Source organism: Cetorhinus maximus, chromosome 20 (assembly GCF_964194155.1).
Source record: "Cetorhinus maximus chromosome 20, sCetMax3.hap1.1, whole genome shotgun sequence".
NCBI lineage: Eukaryota > Metazoa > Chordata > Chondrichthyes > Lamniformes > Cetorhinidae > Cetorhinus > Cetorhinus maximus.
In genome coordinates this window covers 80,072,357-80,087,979 of record NC_135898.1, presented here as the reverse complement: position 1 = coordinate 80,087,979, position 15,623 = coordinate 80,072,357, and the positions used below count along the sequence as shown (strand labels likewise).

General features: G+C 43.8%; 1 protein-coding gene across 1 annotated transcript in view; it reads left to right on the top strand.

The window, feature by feature from the left end:
- The window catches only part of LOC144694497 (uncharacterized), a 130,853-nt gene that overhangs the window by 14,851 nt on the left and 100,379 nt on the right, over positions 1–15,623 (top strand). Inside the window, exons 8-11 of the mRNA XM_078564993.1 lie at positions 2,307–2,342; positions 4,059–4,106; positions 6,204–6,347; positions 12,987–13,154. Of these exons, the coding sequence (XP_078421119.1) occupies positions 2,307–2,342; positions 4,059–4,106; positions 6,204–6,347; positions 12,987–13,154 (396 nt within the window). The remainder of the gene's footprint in view (positions 1–2,306; positions 2,343–4,058; positions 4,107–6,203; positions 6,348–12,986; positions 13,155–15,623) is intronic.

Here is a 15,623-nt window from a genome sequence, read left to right as displayed (position 1 = left end):
TGTAAAATCCACAAAATTTTAAATTATGCCCTGTACACAAAAGTCTAGACCATTAATATAGATGAGGAAGAGCAGGAGTCCTAACCCCGATCCCTGGGGAACTCCACTACAAACCCTCCTCCAGACTGAAAAACATCCATTAACCATTATTCTCTGCTTCTTGTCACTCAGCCAATTTTGTATCCCTGTTGCTCCTGTTCCTTTTATTCCCTGACCTCCAACATTGCTCACAAGTTTGTTGTATGGCATCTTATCAAATACTTTTTGAAAGTCCATGTGCACCATATCATCAACATTACCCTCATCAAGCAAGTTAGCTATGATTTGACCTTAATAAATCCATGCTGGCTTTTCTTAATTAACCCATATTTGCTCAAGTGAATATTAATTTTGTCCCTAATTATTGTTTCTAAAAGCTTCCCCACCACTGAGGTTAATCTGGAATGTCCAGTCTGTACCTTCTGGGCTTTTCCTTATACCCTTTTTTTGAACATTTGCAATTCTCCGGTCCACTGGCAGCATTCCTGAGTCGAAGGGAAATTGGAAAATTATGGCCAGTGCCTCTGGAATTTTCATTCTCACTTCCTTCAGTATTCTTGGAAGCATCACCGGTCCTGGTGCCTTATCAACTTTAAGTACAGACAGCTGACCCAATACGCCTCCTTACCAATTTTAAACCCACCTAGTGCCTGAACCTCCTCTTTCACCATTGTCTGGGTAGCATCTTCTTCCTTGGTAAAGACAAATGCAAAGTATTCGTTTAATATTTCACCCATGCTCCCTGCTTCCATGTGTAAATTCCCTATTTTTTCCCTAATCAGCCCTATTTCTCCTCTTAACAACTTTTTATTATTTATATGCCTATAGAAGACTTTTGGATTTCCTTTTATGTTAGCTGGCCGTCTCTTCTCATACTCTCCCTTCGCTTCTCTTATTTTCTTTTTCAATTCCTTTTGAGCCTTCTATGTTCAGCTTGGTTCTCATTGTATTATTCACCTGACATCTGTCATAAGCACATTTTTTTCTGATTCACCTTAATCGCTATCTCTTATTTCATCCAGGGAGCTCTGGATTTGTTTGCCCTACCTTCCCTCTTCATGGGAAGATATCTTGACTGTACTTGAACTATCTCTTCTTTAAAGACAGCCCATTATTCAGTCACAGTTTTGCCTGCAAAACTTTGATTCCAATTTACCTGGCCCGGATCTGTTCTTACCCCATTGAAGTTGGCTTTCCTACAGTTAATTATTCTTACTCTGGATTACTCATTGTCCTTTTCTAGAGTCAGCCTTAACCTTATGGTATACTTGGGGCAGCATTTTCCCATCGGCGAGCGACTCGTAAAATGACATGGGGTGACGTCGGGCGTGCGTCCCGATGTCACTGCGCGTCATTTAGATTTTCAGTTCGGCTGTGCACCCGCTGAACTGTCAAAGGCTTATTAAGGCCTGTTAAAAACTAATTAAACACGCTGCCCGTCCAACCTTAAGGTTGACGGGCAGGCGAAGAGACCAGGCAGCCTTCACATATTTCATGGAACCTCATCCACGAGCGGGTTGAGGTTTCACTGTCACATGAGGGGACATGTTTCAAAAGTTTAAAAATCCTTTATTTAAAAATTTAACACTGAAGCAAATCTCCCTGAGGCATCTCTGTGCCTCAGGGAGATCTTTGCGCTCTTTCACGCGCATGCGCGAAAGAGCACAGGGAACCACTCAGGGAATCCCACCCCCCCCACCCCCCCACCCGCACAGGGAGCACTCAACACTTCCGGGCGAGCGACACACCGGGCGGGTCTTAATTGGCCCACCCACGTAAAATGACGGCGCAGCCCTGATCGGGTTCACGCCCGCCCCTGCACAACCCCCACAATGGGAGGAAATTTCTGGCTTTGATCTACTTGGCCCTCCTCATTCCCAAGAACCAGGCCTACAATGCTTCATTTCTCATTGGATTGGAAAGTAGAAAATTCTCTTGAACACATTCGAAGAACTCTTGCCCCCCCACCCTCTGATCTTTACACTACTACTATCCCAGTTTAGATTCAGATAATTCAAGTCCCTCACTATAACTACTCTATAATTCTTGCAATTTTCTGTAATTTCCATGCAAATTTGTTGCTCTACATCCTTCCCACTAGTTAGTGGCCTATAGGCTACACTGAGCAATGTAGTTGCACTTTTTTTTGTTCCTTAGCTGTAGCCAAATGATTCTGTCCTTGACGCCTCTGGGACATCCTCTCTCTCCAGCACCTGTCCTGAGCTGCAATGCTCCATACTAATTGATGTCTTTTTGCTGCTTCTCAGGTACTTCACAAACCAGAGGAAGGAGTCAGAGTCGAGGTAAGACTACACCTGCCCTGCTTCTCAACGGTTGATTCAGAGTCCAGTCTATTTCTTTGCCCAACAAAATCATAGTGCGATCTGTAGCTGCTGTATCCCATCCTGAGGTCACAACACAGAACAGGACTCAGAAAAAGAAGCGGATTGTGATGTGCGCAGCAGCAGCTGGTCTGTGGCTCTGACACAGATTACTCACCTGCCCCGAATGAACCCCACTGCAGCCTGGCTCCACGCTGCAGCTCTGATTGGCTCATGGGTCACACTCTTAATTCAGAAAAGAAGGTCACAGGTTTGAGTCTGATTCCAGACACTAGAACTTATATACACACTGCAGTGATGAGGGAGCGCTACACTGTTGGAGGTTCAGTACTGCGGGAGCGCTGTGCTGTTAGAGGGTCTGTATTGAGGGAATGCTGCGCGGTCTGAAGGTCCATACTGAGGGAGTGCCGCGCTGTCAGAGGGTCCGTACTGAGGGAGTGCCGCGCTGTCAGAGGGTCTGTACTGAGGGAGTGCCGCGCTGTCAGAGGGTCTGTACTGAGGGAGTTGCACTGTCGGAGGGTCCGTACTGAGGGAGTACTGCACTGTCGGTGGGTCTGTACTAAGGGAGAACTGCGCTGTCGGAGGGTCCACACTAAGGGAGTACTGCGCTGTCGGAGGGTCTGTACTAAGGGAGTACTGCGCTGTTGAAGGGTCCGTACTAAGGGAGTGCTGTGCTGTCAGAGGGTCCGCACTGAGGGAGTGCCGTACTGTCAGAGGTACTGTCTTTCAGACAAAATATTAAACCAAGGCCCTGTCTTCTTGCTTAGCTGGCCATTATTGATCCTCTGGCACTATTTTGGAGCAAAGTAGCATGTTACAATGCAGAAAGTCAGGCAGCGAAAGATGGAACTGAAAACTAGTGTTTTTACATTTATAAGCTTTTATCTACACAGACACACATTACAAATCATGCACCTCCAACCCAACCACCACACTTCCAGCCTGTTCTGAAATATACTCTTTCGAGTTATCAACAGTCACAGATTGCAACTCTTTCGAGTACAATCACAGTTCTTGGTTTTCCGGGAGTGGGACATGAACCCACGACCCTCTGATTCAAAGGCGAGGGTGCTATGAACTGAGCCACAGCTGAGCACTGGTTACTCCCCAGTTAATGCTTACCACCTGAATACAACTAAACACCCATAATACAATTAAACTGAGAAAATGTCACCCGAGTCCTGGTCTCAAACTTCAACCCTTAACCAACTCTTCCAATTATCTCTTCCTTGTTTATGGGATTGGTATTCTCAACATGGCCATATATCAATTTCTTAAAGTCCTTAATTCCCTGCAGCGACCTCAACCCCAGAGTGGAATTCCTTTTCCTGAAGGGTCCTCACCTCTCCCCCACCACCACCCCCCCAGCACTTTCATCCCCTTTCAGAAAACCCTCCCTTCAAACCCCTCCCCAGTTTGATCAAGGATTGGATTATCCAATTGATAACTCTGCTAGTGAAGCACCTTCTGATGTTTTCCTATGTTAAAGGCACTGTATAAATGTAAATTGCTGCTGTTTGTGCAAACCCTGCGAGATGTGAATAACTGTGAGGGTTTATAATGCCTTGGGTACGTGAAGGAGTTTGCCACTGAGCAGAGATGAGCAGGGTGAGAACAGCTGAGAGTGATGTCCTACCCTCTTGTACCGCTGCGTAATGGGAACCCCTTGTGTTTCAGAGAGTGTGATCCGAGCCCGGCTACAGAGTGCTTCACCTTCCGGACGATGTAAGTACCCCAGTAGGGCTTCAGCCCTTTCAGCTGTCAGTAAAACTTTGGGTTAGGGGTTGGGGGGAGTGGAGGACAATAAGGCACAAAACAACTTTCTGGCCTTTGTTGTACTGGGTCTTGCTGTAACCTCCCTCCCCTGGGTGAACCCCGCTCCTGAAATGGAAGGTCTGAGAACCAGGATTCATGCTGGGAGAGAGAGAGAGAGAGAGAGAGAGAGAGAGAGAGAATATGTTTTAAATTGACTGGTAATAGGATTCCGGGGCTTAGAGAGTTAAATTATGTGGTTGTATAGACTAGGCTATTATTCACTTGATTAAAAGAAGATAAAGGAGTGACCCAATGAGGTGTTAATAATGATTAAGGGATACAATGAGGTTGATGGAGAGAAACTGTTTCCTCTGGTGGGGAGAGTCCAGAACAAGAGAGCAGAACCTTAAAATTAGAGCCAGGTCATTCAGGGGAGATGTCAGGAATTACTTCCTCACACAAAAAGGAGTGGAAATCTTAAACCCTCTCCCCTAAAAAGCTGTTGAGACTGGGGGGCAATTGGAAATTCCCAAACTGAAATTAATAGATTTTCATTGAGTAAGGGTATTAAAGATTACAGAACCAAAGTGAGTAGATGGAATTAAGATACAGATCAGCAATGATATAAATGAACAGTGGACTAGGTTCAAGGGGCTGAATGGCCTCCTCTTCCTATGTTCTGAGGCTGGATCACATGGTTGATCTGAACATCACCCTTCCTGAAAATCACCCTTCCCATATTACTTCCTTTTCCAACCAACCCCTCCTCCCTGCAACCAAAGCTATTACTGCCAACAAGCAGTGTGAATAATAGCTTAGTCTATACAACCTCATAATTTAACTCTCTAAGCCCTGGAATCCTATTACCAGTCAATTTAAAACATATTCTCTCCCTCTCTCTCTGTCTCTCTCTGCCAGCATGAGTCCTGGTTCTCAGACCTTCAATTTCAGGAATGGGGTTCACCCAGGGGAGGGAGGCTACAGCAAGAGCCAGCGGAACAAGGGCCAGAAAGTTGTGTTGTGCCTGTGAGTGACTGACTGTCACCACCTTAATGACAGAACATGTGGAATCTGGGTAAAGGATGATGTGATGGTCAAGGCCCGATCTGCATAAAGATTACAGATGCTGCACAGGCTTCCCCAGTTACATCTGCCTACATTCCCAGGTTACTGATTCTGATTTCTCACTGTATTCAGCTGAATGACTTTTTACTAATTCAGGAATCAGGAAATGATCAACTCAGGGACATTGCTGCTCTCACCCATAACCTGGATCACTGTGGGGATTCCCCCAGGTTCCAAATCAGTAAAATTGTACCCAGAGGGATTCCCCATGTTTTACATCAATGATATACCCAGGTGCTTACCACCTGAATACAACTAAACACCCATAATACAATTAAACTGAGAAACTGTCACCCGAGTCCCGGTCAAACTTCAACCCTTAACCAACTCTTCCAATGATCTCTTCCTCGTTTATGGGATTGGTATTCTCAACATGGCCATGTATCAGTTTCTTAAAGTCCTTAATTCCCTGCAGCATCCTCAACCCCAGAGTGGAATTCCTTTTCCTGAAGGGTCCTCACCTCTCCCCCACCTCCCCCCAGCACTTTCATCCCCTTTCAGAAAACCCTCCCTTCAAACCCCTCCCCAGTTTGATCAAGGATTGGATTATCCAATTAATAACTCTGCTAGTGAAACACCTTCTGATGTTTTCCTATGTTAAAGGCACTGTATAAATGTAAATTGCTGCAGTTTGTGCAAACCCTGCGAGATGTGAATAACTGTGAGGGTTTATAATGCCTTGGGTATGTGAAGGAGTTTGCCAGAGGGGCAACCCCCAGGTTCTAGATCAGAGTGTTGTAACCAGGTCAGCCCACACACCCCCAACATCCCGCATGTTCTAGATCAGAGGTGTTGAACCCAGTTGCCACCTCCCCACCCACCCCAGTTTTAGGTCAGGAGTTTAGTGCCCAGGGGAGTTCTCCCTGGGTTCTAGATCAGGGGTATTGTGCCCAGCGGGGTTCCCCCAGGTTCTGACTGATCTTGTTTCATTGCTGGACGTAGGGACAGAGCTGGATGATGTGAAGCGGTTGCTGAAAGGTAGCCGATCGGCCAGTATCAGCCCTCCTCGTACGACCACAAGCACCCTCCCTTACCCCAAGAAGGCTGTTGTGGAGACAAAGATGGTGAGCGCAAGCACACAATCAGGTAAGGCAGTGTCTCCACTGCGTTTGATACAAGTTTAACATAACTTTTCAACTGTGCAATTCTATCCTATTAGAAATTAATCTGAGTTCTGTCTCTTTTTTATGGTTTTATTAACCTGATTATTGATTTATCTATATGTATCTCCAGATCTCTTTTATTCTCTACCTCATTTAGACTCCTCTTCTCCAAGAGGTCTGTGGCCTCTTTATATTCCTGGTCAAATGCACCACCCCAGGCTTATCTATATTGAAATTAATTTGAGGTTAGAATTGCAGCCAAGCTGAGTCCGTCTTGTTAACACATGAACAGCAGAGTCACTGGCTATTGTTCAGGTGCAGGAATCCTACAAGGGGATGGGAGCCTGAGCGGGGAGACACAAGAGAGGGAAACAAAGATAGAAATGGAAGACAGAAAAGTAGAAAGCATAAGTGGAAGGCAAAGGAAACATGGGCTATCAGCAAATAGGGCCACAGTACAAAAATATTGCGTAAAAATATTAAAAAGACAAATCTAACGGCACTGGCCAGAATTTTTGGCTCAGCGAGCAGGGGCGGGGCCCACACGCCGTGGGGTAAAATGACGCAGGGTGACATCGGGCGTCACCAGTCACCGCGCGTCATTTAGATTTTCAGTTCAGCGGGCACGCAGCCGGGTTGGCTGCCCACCCGCCAAACTGTCAAAGGCCTGTTAAGGCCATCTAAGTATCAATTAAAGCAGTAAACTGAGCTGCCCGTCCAACCTTAAGGCTGGCGGGGGGGGGCAGGCGAAGAGCCCAGGAGGCCTTCGCATTTTTCATGGAACCTCATCCACGGGCGGGATGAGCTTTCATGAAGGGTTTATAGATTAAATAAATTTTTTCATTAATGATCCTTGACATGTCCCAGTGTCATGTGACACTGTCACATGAGGGGACATGTCTTAAAATATTTTCTTTTCTTTATTTAAATTTTTTAAAACTTAAACTAATCTCCTTGATCCACCCCTGTGCCTCAGGGAGATTTCTGCACTCTTTCACGCGCATGCCCAAAAGAGCGCATCATGCCCCGAATCAGGGAAACCACACCACCCCCCCCCAACCCCACCCACAAAAGGAGCAGCACAGCACTTCCGGGCAAGCGTCACGCTGGGCGGGCCAATTATGGTGGCACGGGCTGATTGGGGACGCTGATCAGGTCCATGCCCACCCCCTCCTGCCCCCGCACAACCCCCCCAATGGGGGGAAAATTCTCCCCACTGTATATGAATACATGGAGCATTCGCAATAAGGTAGACAAATTAACAGCACAAATAGATGTATACGGATACGATATGATTGTGAACTGGAGACACGGCTGCAGAGTAACCAAGACTAGGCGCTGCAAATCCAAGGGTATTCGATGTTTAGGAAGGACAGGCAAAAAGGAAAAGGAGGTGGGGTGGCGTTGTTAGTTAAGGATGAAACCGATCTTATACAGTCCGCTTTTATGTTCCTTGCATATTTACTCTCATGCTCTATTTTTCCCCTCTTAATCAATCTCTTGGTCCTCCTTTGCTAAATTCTAAACTGCTCTCAGTCCTCAGGCTTGCTATTTTTTCAAGCAACTTTATATGACTCCTCTTTGGATCTAATACTATCCTTAATTTCTTTTGTTAGCCATGGTTGGGCCGCTTTTCCCGTTGTGTTTTTGCACCAGAAAGGAATGTATAACTGTTGCAATGCATACGCTTAAGGCTTTATGCCTTAACGCGAGGAGCATTCACAATAAAATGGATGAATCAACCACGCAAATACATGTAATCACGTATGATATAGTCAGGATTACGGAGACATGGCTGCAAGGTGACCAGGGATGGGAACTGAACATCCAGGGGTATTCAGTATTTAGGAAGGACAGACAAAGAGGAAAAGGCGGTGGAGTTGCATTGCTGATTAAAGAGGAAATTAATGCAATAGTGAGAAAAGATATTAGCTCCGACGATGTGGAATCTGTATGGGTAGAGCTGAGAAACACTAAGGGGCAAAATACGTGAGTGGGGGTTGTGTATAGACTCCCAAACTGTAGTGGTGATGTTGGGAATGGCATTAAACAGGAAATTAGAGACACATGCAATAAAGGAACATCTGTAATTATGGGTGACTTTAATCTGCATATAGATTGGGCAAATCAAATTAGTAACAATACCGTAGAGGAGGAATTCCTGGAGTGTATACGGGATGGTTTCCTGGACCAATACGTTGAGGAACCAACCAGAGAATAGGTCATCCTAGACTGGGTATTGTGTAATGAGAAAGGAATAATTGGCAATCTAGTTGTGTGAGGCCCCTTGGGGACGAGCGACCATAATATGATAGAATTCTTCATCAAGATGGAGAGTGACGTCGTTGATTCTGAGACTAGGGTCCTGAATCTTAATAAAGGAAACTACGATGGTATGAAGCGCAAGTTGGCTATGATGGATTGGGAAAAATTACTCAAAGGGATGACGGTGGATAGGCAATGGCAAACGTTCAAAGAGCACGTGGATGAATTGCAACAATTGTTTATTCCTGTCTGGTGCAAAAGTAAAACAGGAAAGGTGGCCAAACCATGGCTTATAAGGGAAATTAGAGATAGTATTAGATCCAAGGAAGAGGCATACAAATTGGCCAGAAAAAACAACAGACCTGAGGATTGGGAGCGCTTTAGAATTCAGCATAGGAGGACCAAGGGATTGATTAAGAAGGGGAAAATAGAGTACGATAGTAAGCTTGCGGGGAACATAAAAGCTGACTGTAAAAGTTTCTATAGGTTTGTGAAGAGAAAAAGATTGGTGAAGACAAATGTAGGTCCCTTACAGTCAGAAACAGGGGAATTTATAATGGGGAACAAAGAAATGACTGAACAACTAAATACATACTTTGGTTCTATCTTCACAAAGGAGGACACAAATAAAATACCAGAAATGTTGGGGAGCACAGGGTTTAGTGAGAGGGAGGAACTGAAAGAAATCAGTATTAGTCGGGAAATGGTTTTGGAGAAATTGATGGGATTGAAGGCCGATAAATCCCCAGGGCCTGATAAGCTACATCCGAGAGTATTTAAGGAAGTTGCCCTAGAAATAGTGGATGCATTGGTGGTCATCTTCCGAGATTCTATAAACTCTGGAATAGTTCCAATAGATTGGAGGGTAGTTGATGTAACCCCACTATTTAAAAAGGGAGGTAGAGAGAAAACAGGGAATTATAGACCAGTCAGCCTGACGTCAGTAGTGGGAAAAATTCTAGAGTCCATTATAAAAGATTTAATAGCTGAGCACTTGGAAAACAGTGGCAGAATCGGACAGAGTCAGCATGGCTTTACGAAAGGGAAATCATGCTTGACAAATCTACTGGAATTTTTCAAAGATGTAACTAGTTGATGAGGGGGAGCCAGTGGATATGGTTTATTTGGACTTTCAGAAGGCTTTCGACAAAATCCAACATAAGAGATTAGCGTGTAAAATTAAAGCACATGGGATTGGGGGGTAGTGTATTCAGATGGATAGAAAACTGGTTGGCAGACAGGAAACAAAGAATAGGAATAAACGGGTCTTTTTCTGAATGGCAGGCAGTGACTAGTGGGGTACCGCAGGAATCAGTGCTGGGACCCCAGCTATGCACAATATATATTAATGATTTAGATGAGGGAGCTAAATGTAATATTTCCAAATTTGCAGATGACACAAAGCTGGGTGGGAGGATGAGCTGTGAGGAGGATGCAGAGATGCTTCAGTGTGATTTGGACAAGCTGAGTGAGTGGGCAAATGCATGGCAGATACAGTATAATGTGGATAATTGTGAGGTTATCCACTTGGGTAGCAAAAACAGGAAGGCAGATTATTATCTGAATGGCTATAAATTGAGAGAGGGGAATGTGCAACAAGACCTGGGTGTCCTAGTACACCAGTCGCTGAAGGTAAGCATGCAGGTGCAGCAGGCGGTAAAGAAAGCAAATGGTATGTTGGCCTTCATAGCGAGAGGATTCGAGTACAGGAGCAGGGATGTCTTGCTACAATTATACAGGGCCTTGGTGAGACCACATCTGGAATATTGCATGCAGTTTTGGTCTCCTTATCTGAGGAAGGATGTTTTTGCTATAGAGGGAGTGTAGCGAAGGTTTACCAGACTGATCCCTGGGACTGACATATGAGGAGAGATTGAGTCGGTTAGGATTATATTCACTGGAGTTCAGAAGAATGAGGGGGGATCTTATAGAAACCTATAAAATTCTAACAAGATTAGACAGGGTAGATGCAGGAAGGATGTTCCCAATGGTGGGGGAGTCCAGAACCAGGGGTCACAGTCTGAGGATACGGGGTAGACCATTTAGGACTGAGATGAGAAGAAATTTCTTCACCCAGAGAGTGGTGAGCCTGTGGAATTCGTTACCACAGAAAGTAGTTGAGGCCAAAACATTGTATGTTTTCAAGAAGGAGTTAGATACAGCTCTTGGTATGAAAGGAATCAAAGGATATGGGGAGAAAGCGGGAGCGGGCTATTGAGTTGGATGATCAGCCATGATCATAATGAATGGCAGAGCAGGCTTGAAGGGCCGAATGGCCTACTCTTGCTCCTATTTTCTATGTTTCTATATAAAGTTGCGAGAAAAAGTAGCAAGTCTGAGGATTGGGAGCAGTTTAGAATTCAGCAAAGGAGGACCAAGAGATTGATTAAGAGGGGAAAAATAGAGTATGAGAGTAAACCTGCAAGGAACATAAAAGCAGACTGTAAAAGTTTCTATAAGTATATTAAAAGAAAATTATTGGTGAAGACAAATGTAGGTCCCTTAAAGTCTGAAACAAGCAAATTTATAATAGAAAACAAGGAAATGGCAGAGCAATTGAACAACTACTTTAATTCTGTCTTCATGGAAGAAGACACAAATAACTTACCAGAAATACTAGGGAACCAAGGGTCTAGTGAGAAGGGGGAATTGAAGGAAATTAGTATTACTAAGAAAACAGTGTTGGAGAAATTAATAAGGCTGAAAGCCAATAAATCCCTAGGGCCCGGTAATCTACATCCCAAGGTACGAAAGGTGGTGGCCATGGAAATAGCGGATGCGATGGTTATCATTTTTCAAAATTCTGTAGATTCTGGAACAGTCCTGGCAGATTGGAGGGTGGCAAATGTAACCCCACTATTTAAAAAAGGAGGGAGGGAGAAACCAGTGAATTACAGATTGGTTAGCCCAACATCAGTAGTAGGGAAAATGCTAGAGTCTATGATAAAGGATGTGATAACAGGACACTTCGAAAATATCAACCGGATTAGACCAAAGTCAACAAGGATTTATGAAGGGAAGTCCTGTTTGACAGATGTGCTGGAGTTTTTTGAGGACGTAACTAGCAGATTAGATAAGGGAGAACCATGGGTGTGGTGTATTTGGATTTTCAGAAAACTTTTGATAATGTCCCACATAAGAGGTTAGTGTGTAAAATTAAAGCACATGGGGTTGGGGGTAATATATTGGCATGGATTGAGAATTGATTAACAGAAAGGAAACAGAGTAGGAATAAATGGGGTTTTTTCGGAGTGGACGACGGTGATTAGTGGGGTATCGCAGGGATCAGTGCTTGGGCCCCAGCTATTCACAATATATATCAATGATTTAGATGAAGGAACCAAATGTAATATTTCCAAGTTTGCTGACAATATAAAACTGGGTGGGAATGTGTGCGATGAGGAGGACGTTAGAGGCTTCAAGATGATTTAGACAAGTTGAGTGAGTGGGTAAATACATGGCAGATGCAGTAACGTGGAAGTGTGAAATTGTCCACTTTAGTAGGAAAAACAGAATGGCAGAGTATTATTTAAATGGCGATAGATTGGGAAATGTTATTGTACCAAAGAACCTGGGTGTCCTTGTACACCAATCACTGAAAGCAAGCATGTAGGTGCAGCAAGCAGTTAAAAAGGCAAATGATATGTTGGCCTTCATTGCGAGAGGTTTTGATCTTACTGCAATTACATAGAGCTTTGGGGAGACCTCGCCTGGAATATTGTGTGTAGTTTTGGTCTCCTTACCTAAGGAAAGATATACTTGCTATAGAGGGAGTGCAATGAAGGTTCACTAAATTAATCTTTGGGATGGAGGGATTGTCCTATGAGGAACGATTAAATAGCCTGGGCCTTTATTATCTGGAATTTAGACCGAATGAGAGGTGATCTTATTCAAACTTACACATTTCTTGCAGGGCTCGACAGGGTAGATGCAGGAAGGATGTTTCACTTGGTTGTGGGGGGGTCTAGAACCAGGGGACACAGTCTCAGAATAAGGGGCAGACCATTTAGGACTGAGATGTGGAGGAATTTCTTCACTCAGAGGGTGGTGAATCTTTGGAATTCTCTACCCCAGAGGCCTGTGGAAGCTCAGTCATTGAGTATGTTCAAGACAGAGATCGATAGATTTCCACATATTAAGAACATCAAGGGATACAGGGATAGTGCAGGAAAATGGTGTTGAAGTAGATCAACCATGATCCCATTGAATGGTGGAATGGGCTTGAAGGGCTGAATGGCCTACTCTTGCTTCTTATGTTCTTACATTCTATCTGTTCTCAAGTGTTTCTGCCTCTCATTCTGGCCAGCATATTTAGAAAACATGAACCTTGAAATGACTGTTTCTTTCCATTTCCCAGTTTCTGGGAGATATGACACCGCTATCCTGAATGCTGCTCTGCCCACGTACATCTGGACTACGGCTGTTCCTGCTGGCAACATGAATATGGGAGTGACAGAATATCGCAACAATCTCTCTTTAGCTGGGACACAGATGTTCAGTACAGGAGGATCGACTTCTCTAACAGGTAGGTACCAGGCCTCCACAACCTCCAGAATCAGCACGGTTTACACACAGTGGTCTCAGCTCAGGAACATACGAATTAGGAGCAGGAGTAGGCCACTAAGCCCTTCAAGCCTGCTCCGCCGTTCAATAAGATCTTGGCTGATCTGAATGTAACCTCATATCCACGTTCCTGCCTACCCCTGACAACCTTTCACCCCCTTGCGTATCAAAAATCTATCTAGCTCTGCCTTAAAAATGTTCAAAGACTCTGCCTGAACCACCTTTTAAGGAAGAGAGTTCCAAAGACTAACAATCCTCTGAGAGAAAAAAATTCTCCTCATCTCTGTCTTAAATGGGCAACCTCTTATTTTTAAACAGTGACTCCTAGTTCTAGATTCTCCCACAGATGGAAACATTCTCTCCACATCCACAATGTCAAGACTCCTGAAGATCTTATGTGTTGCAATCAAGTGACCTCCTAAACTCCAGCAGATACTGGCCTAGTCTGCCCAACCTTTCCTAATAAGACAATAGTGCCATTCCAGGTATGAGTGTAGTAAACCTTCTCTGAACTGTTTCCAACGCATTTAGATCCTTCCTTAAATAAGATGACCAATATTGTACATAGTACCCCAGATGTGGTCTCACCAATGTCCTGTATAATTGAAGCACAACCTCCCAACAATTCCCCTCGCAATAAATGATAACATTCTATTCACTTTCTTAATTACTTGCTATACCTGCATACTGACCTTTTGCAATGCTTTAGGACACCCGGATCCCTCTGCATCTTAGAGCTCTGCAATCTCTCACCATTTAGATAATGTACTGCTTTTTTATTCTTCTATGGACAATTTCACATTTTCCCACATTATACTCCATTTGCCAGATCTTTGCCAATTCACTTAACCTATGTATATCCCTTTGTAGTCTCCTTATAACCCCTTCACAACTTACTTTCCTACCTATCTTAGTGTCATCAGCAAATTTAACAACCATACCACTTCCCTTCATCCAAGTCATTTATATAAATTGTAAAAGGTTGAGGCCCCAGCACTGATCCCTGTGGCATATTGCTTACTACATCTTACCAACCATTAAATGCCCATATATGCCTATTCTCTGTTTCCTGTTAGCTAGCTAATCTTCTATCCATGCCAATATGTTACACCCTACACCTTGAGCTTTTATATTCCGCAATAACCTTTGATATGGCACCTTATCAAGTGCCTTCTGGAAATCCAAGTACAGTACATCCACCGGTTCCCTTTTCTCCACAGCACATGTTACTTCCTTGAAGAACTCCAATAATTGGTTAAACATGATTTTCCTTTCACTGACTCTGCCTGATTAACTTGAATGTTTCTAAGTGCCCTGCTATAATGTCTTTAATAATAGTTTATAATATTTTCTCCATGACAGATATTAAGCTAACTGGTTTGTAATTTCCTGCTTTTTGTCGCCCTCCCTTTTTGGAAGTCAAGAGTCTGACTGACTCAGGCTTAAAAATATTCAATTACCCTGTCTTCACTACTCTATGAGGAAGAGAATTCCACAGACTATTGAACCTCTGAGGGAAAAAGGTTCTCCTCATTTCCGTCTTGAATGGGAGACTCCTTATTTTTAAACTGTGTCCTTTGTCTAGTCTCTTCCACAAGGGGAAAGCATCCTCTCGGCATCCACCCTGTCAAGTACCCTCAGGGACTTTCAATAAGATCACCTCTCATTCTTCTAAACCCTAACGCATACAGTCCCAACATGGCCAACCTTTTCTCATAAGATAACTCATTCATCCCAGGAATCAGTCAAGTGAACCTCTCTGAACTGCTTCTAATGCAATTCTATTGTTTCTTAAGTAAGGAGACCAAAACTGTACACAGTACTCCAGATGTGGTCTCACCAACGCCCTGTAAAATGGTAGTAAAACTTCCCTACTTTTATATTCAATTCCCTCTACAATAAACAGCATTCCATTTGCTTCCCAATTACTTGCTGTTCCTGCATACTAACTTTTCCTGATTCATGTACCAGGACACCCAGGTCCCTCTGTACCTCAGAGTTCTGCAATCTCTCTCCATTTGAATACTATATTGCTTTTCTATTCTTCCTGCCAAAGTGGACAAGTTCACATTTTCCCACATTATACTCCATCTGCCAAGTTTGTGCCTGCTCACTAAATCTATCTCTATCCCTTTGTAGATTTCTTATGCCCTCTTCTCAACTTTCTTTCCTTCCTATCTTCATGTCATCAGCAAATTTAGCTACCATACATTCAGTCCCTTCATCCAAGTCATTGATATAAATTGTAAATACTTGAGGCCCCAGCACTGATCCCTGTGACACTCACTAGTTACAGCTTGCAAACCCAAAAAGATTCCATTTATCCCTACTTTTCGTGTCCTGTCAGCTAACCAATTGTCTAAGCATGCTAATATGTTACCTGTAAGGAGATGGTGGCATAATGGTATTGACACTGGACAAGTAATCCAAA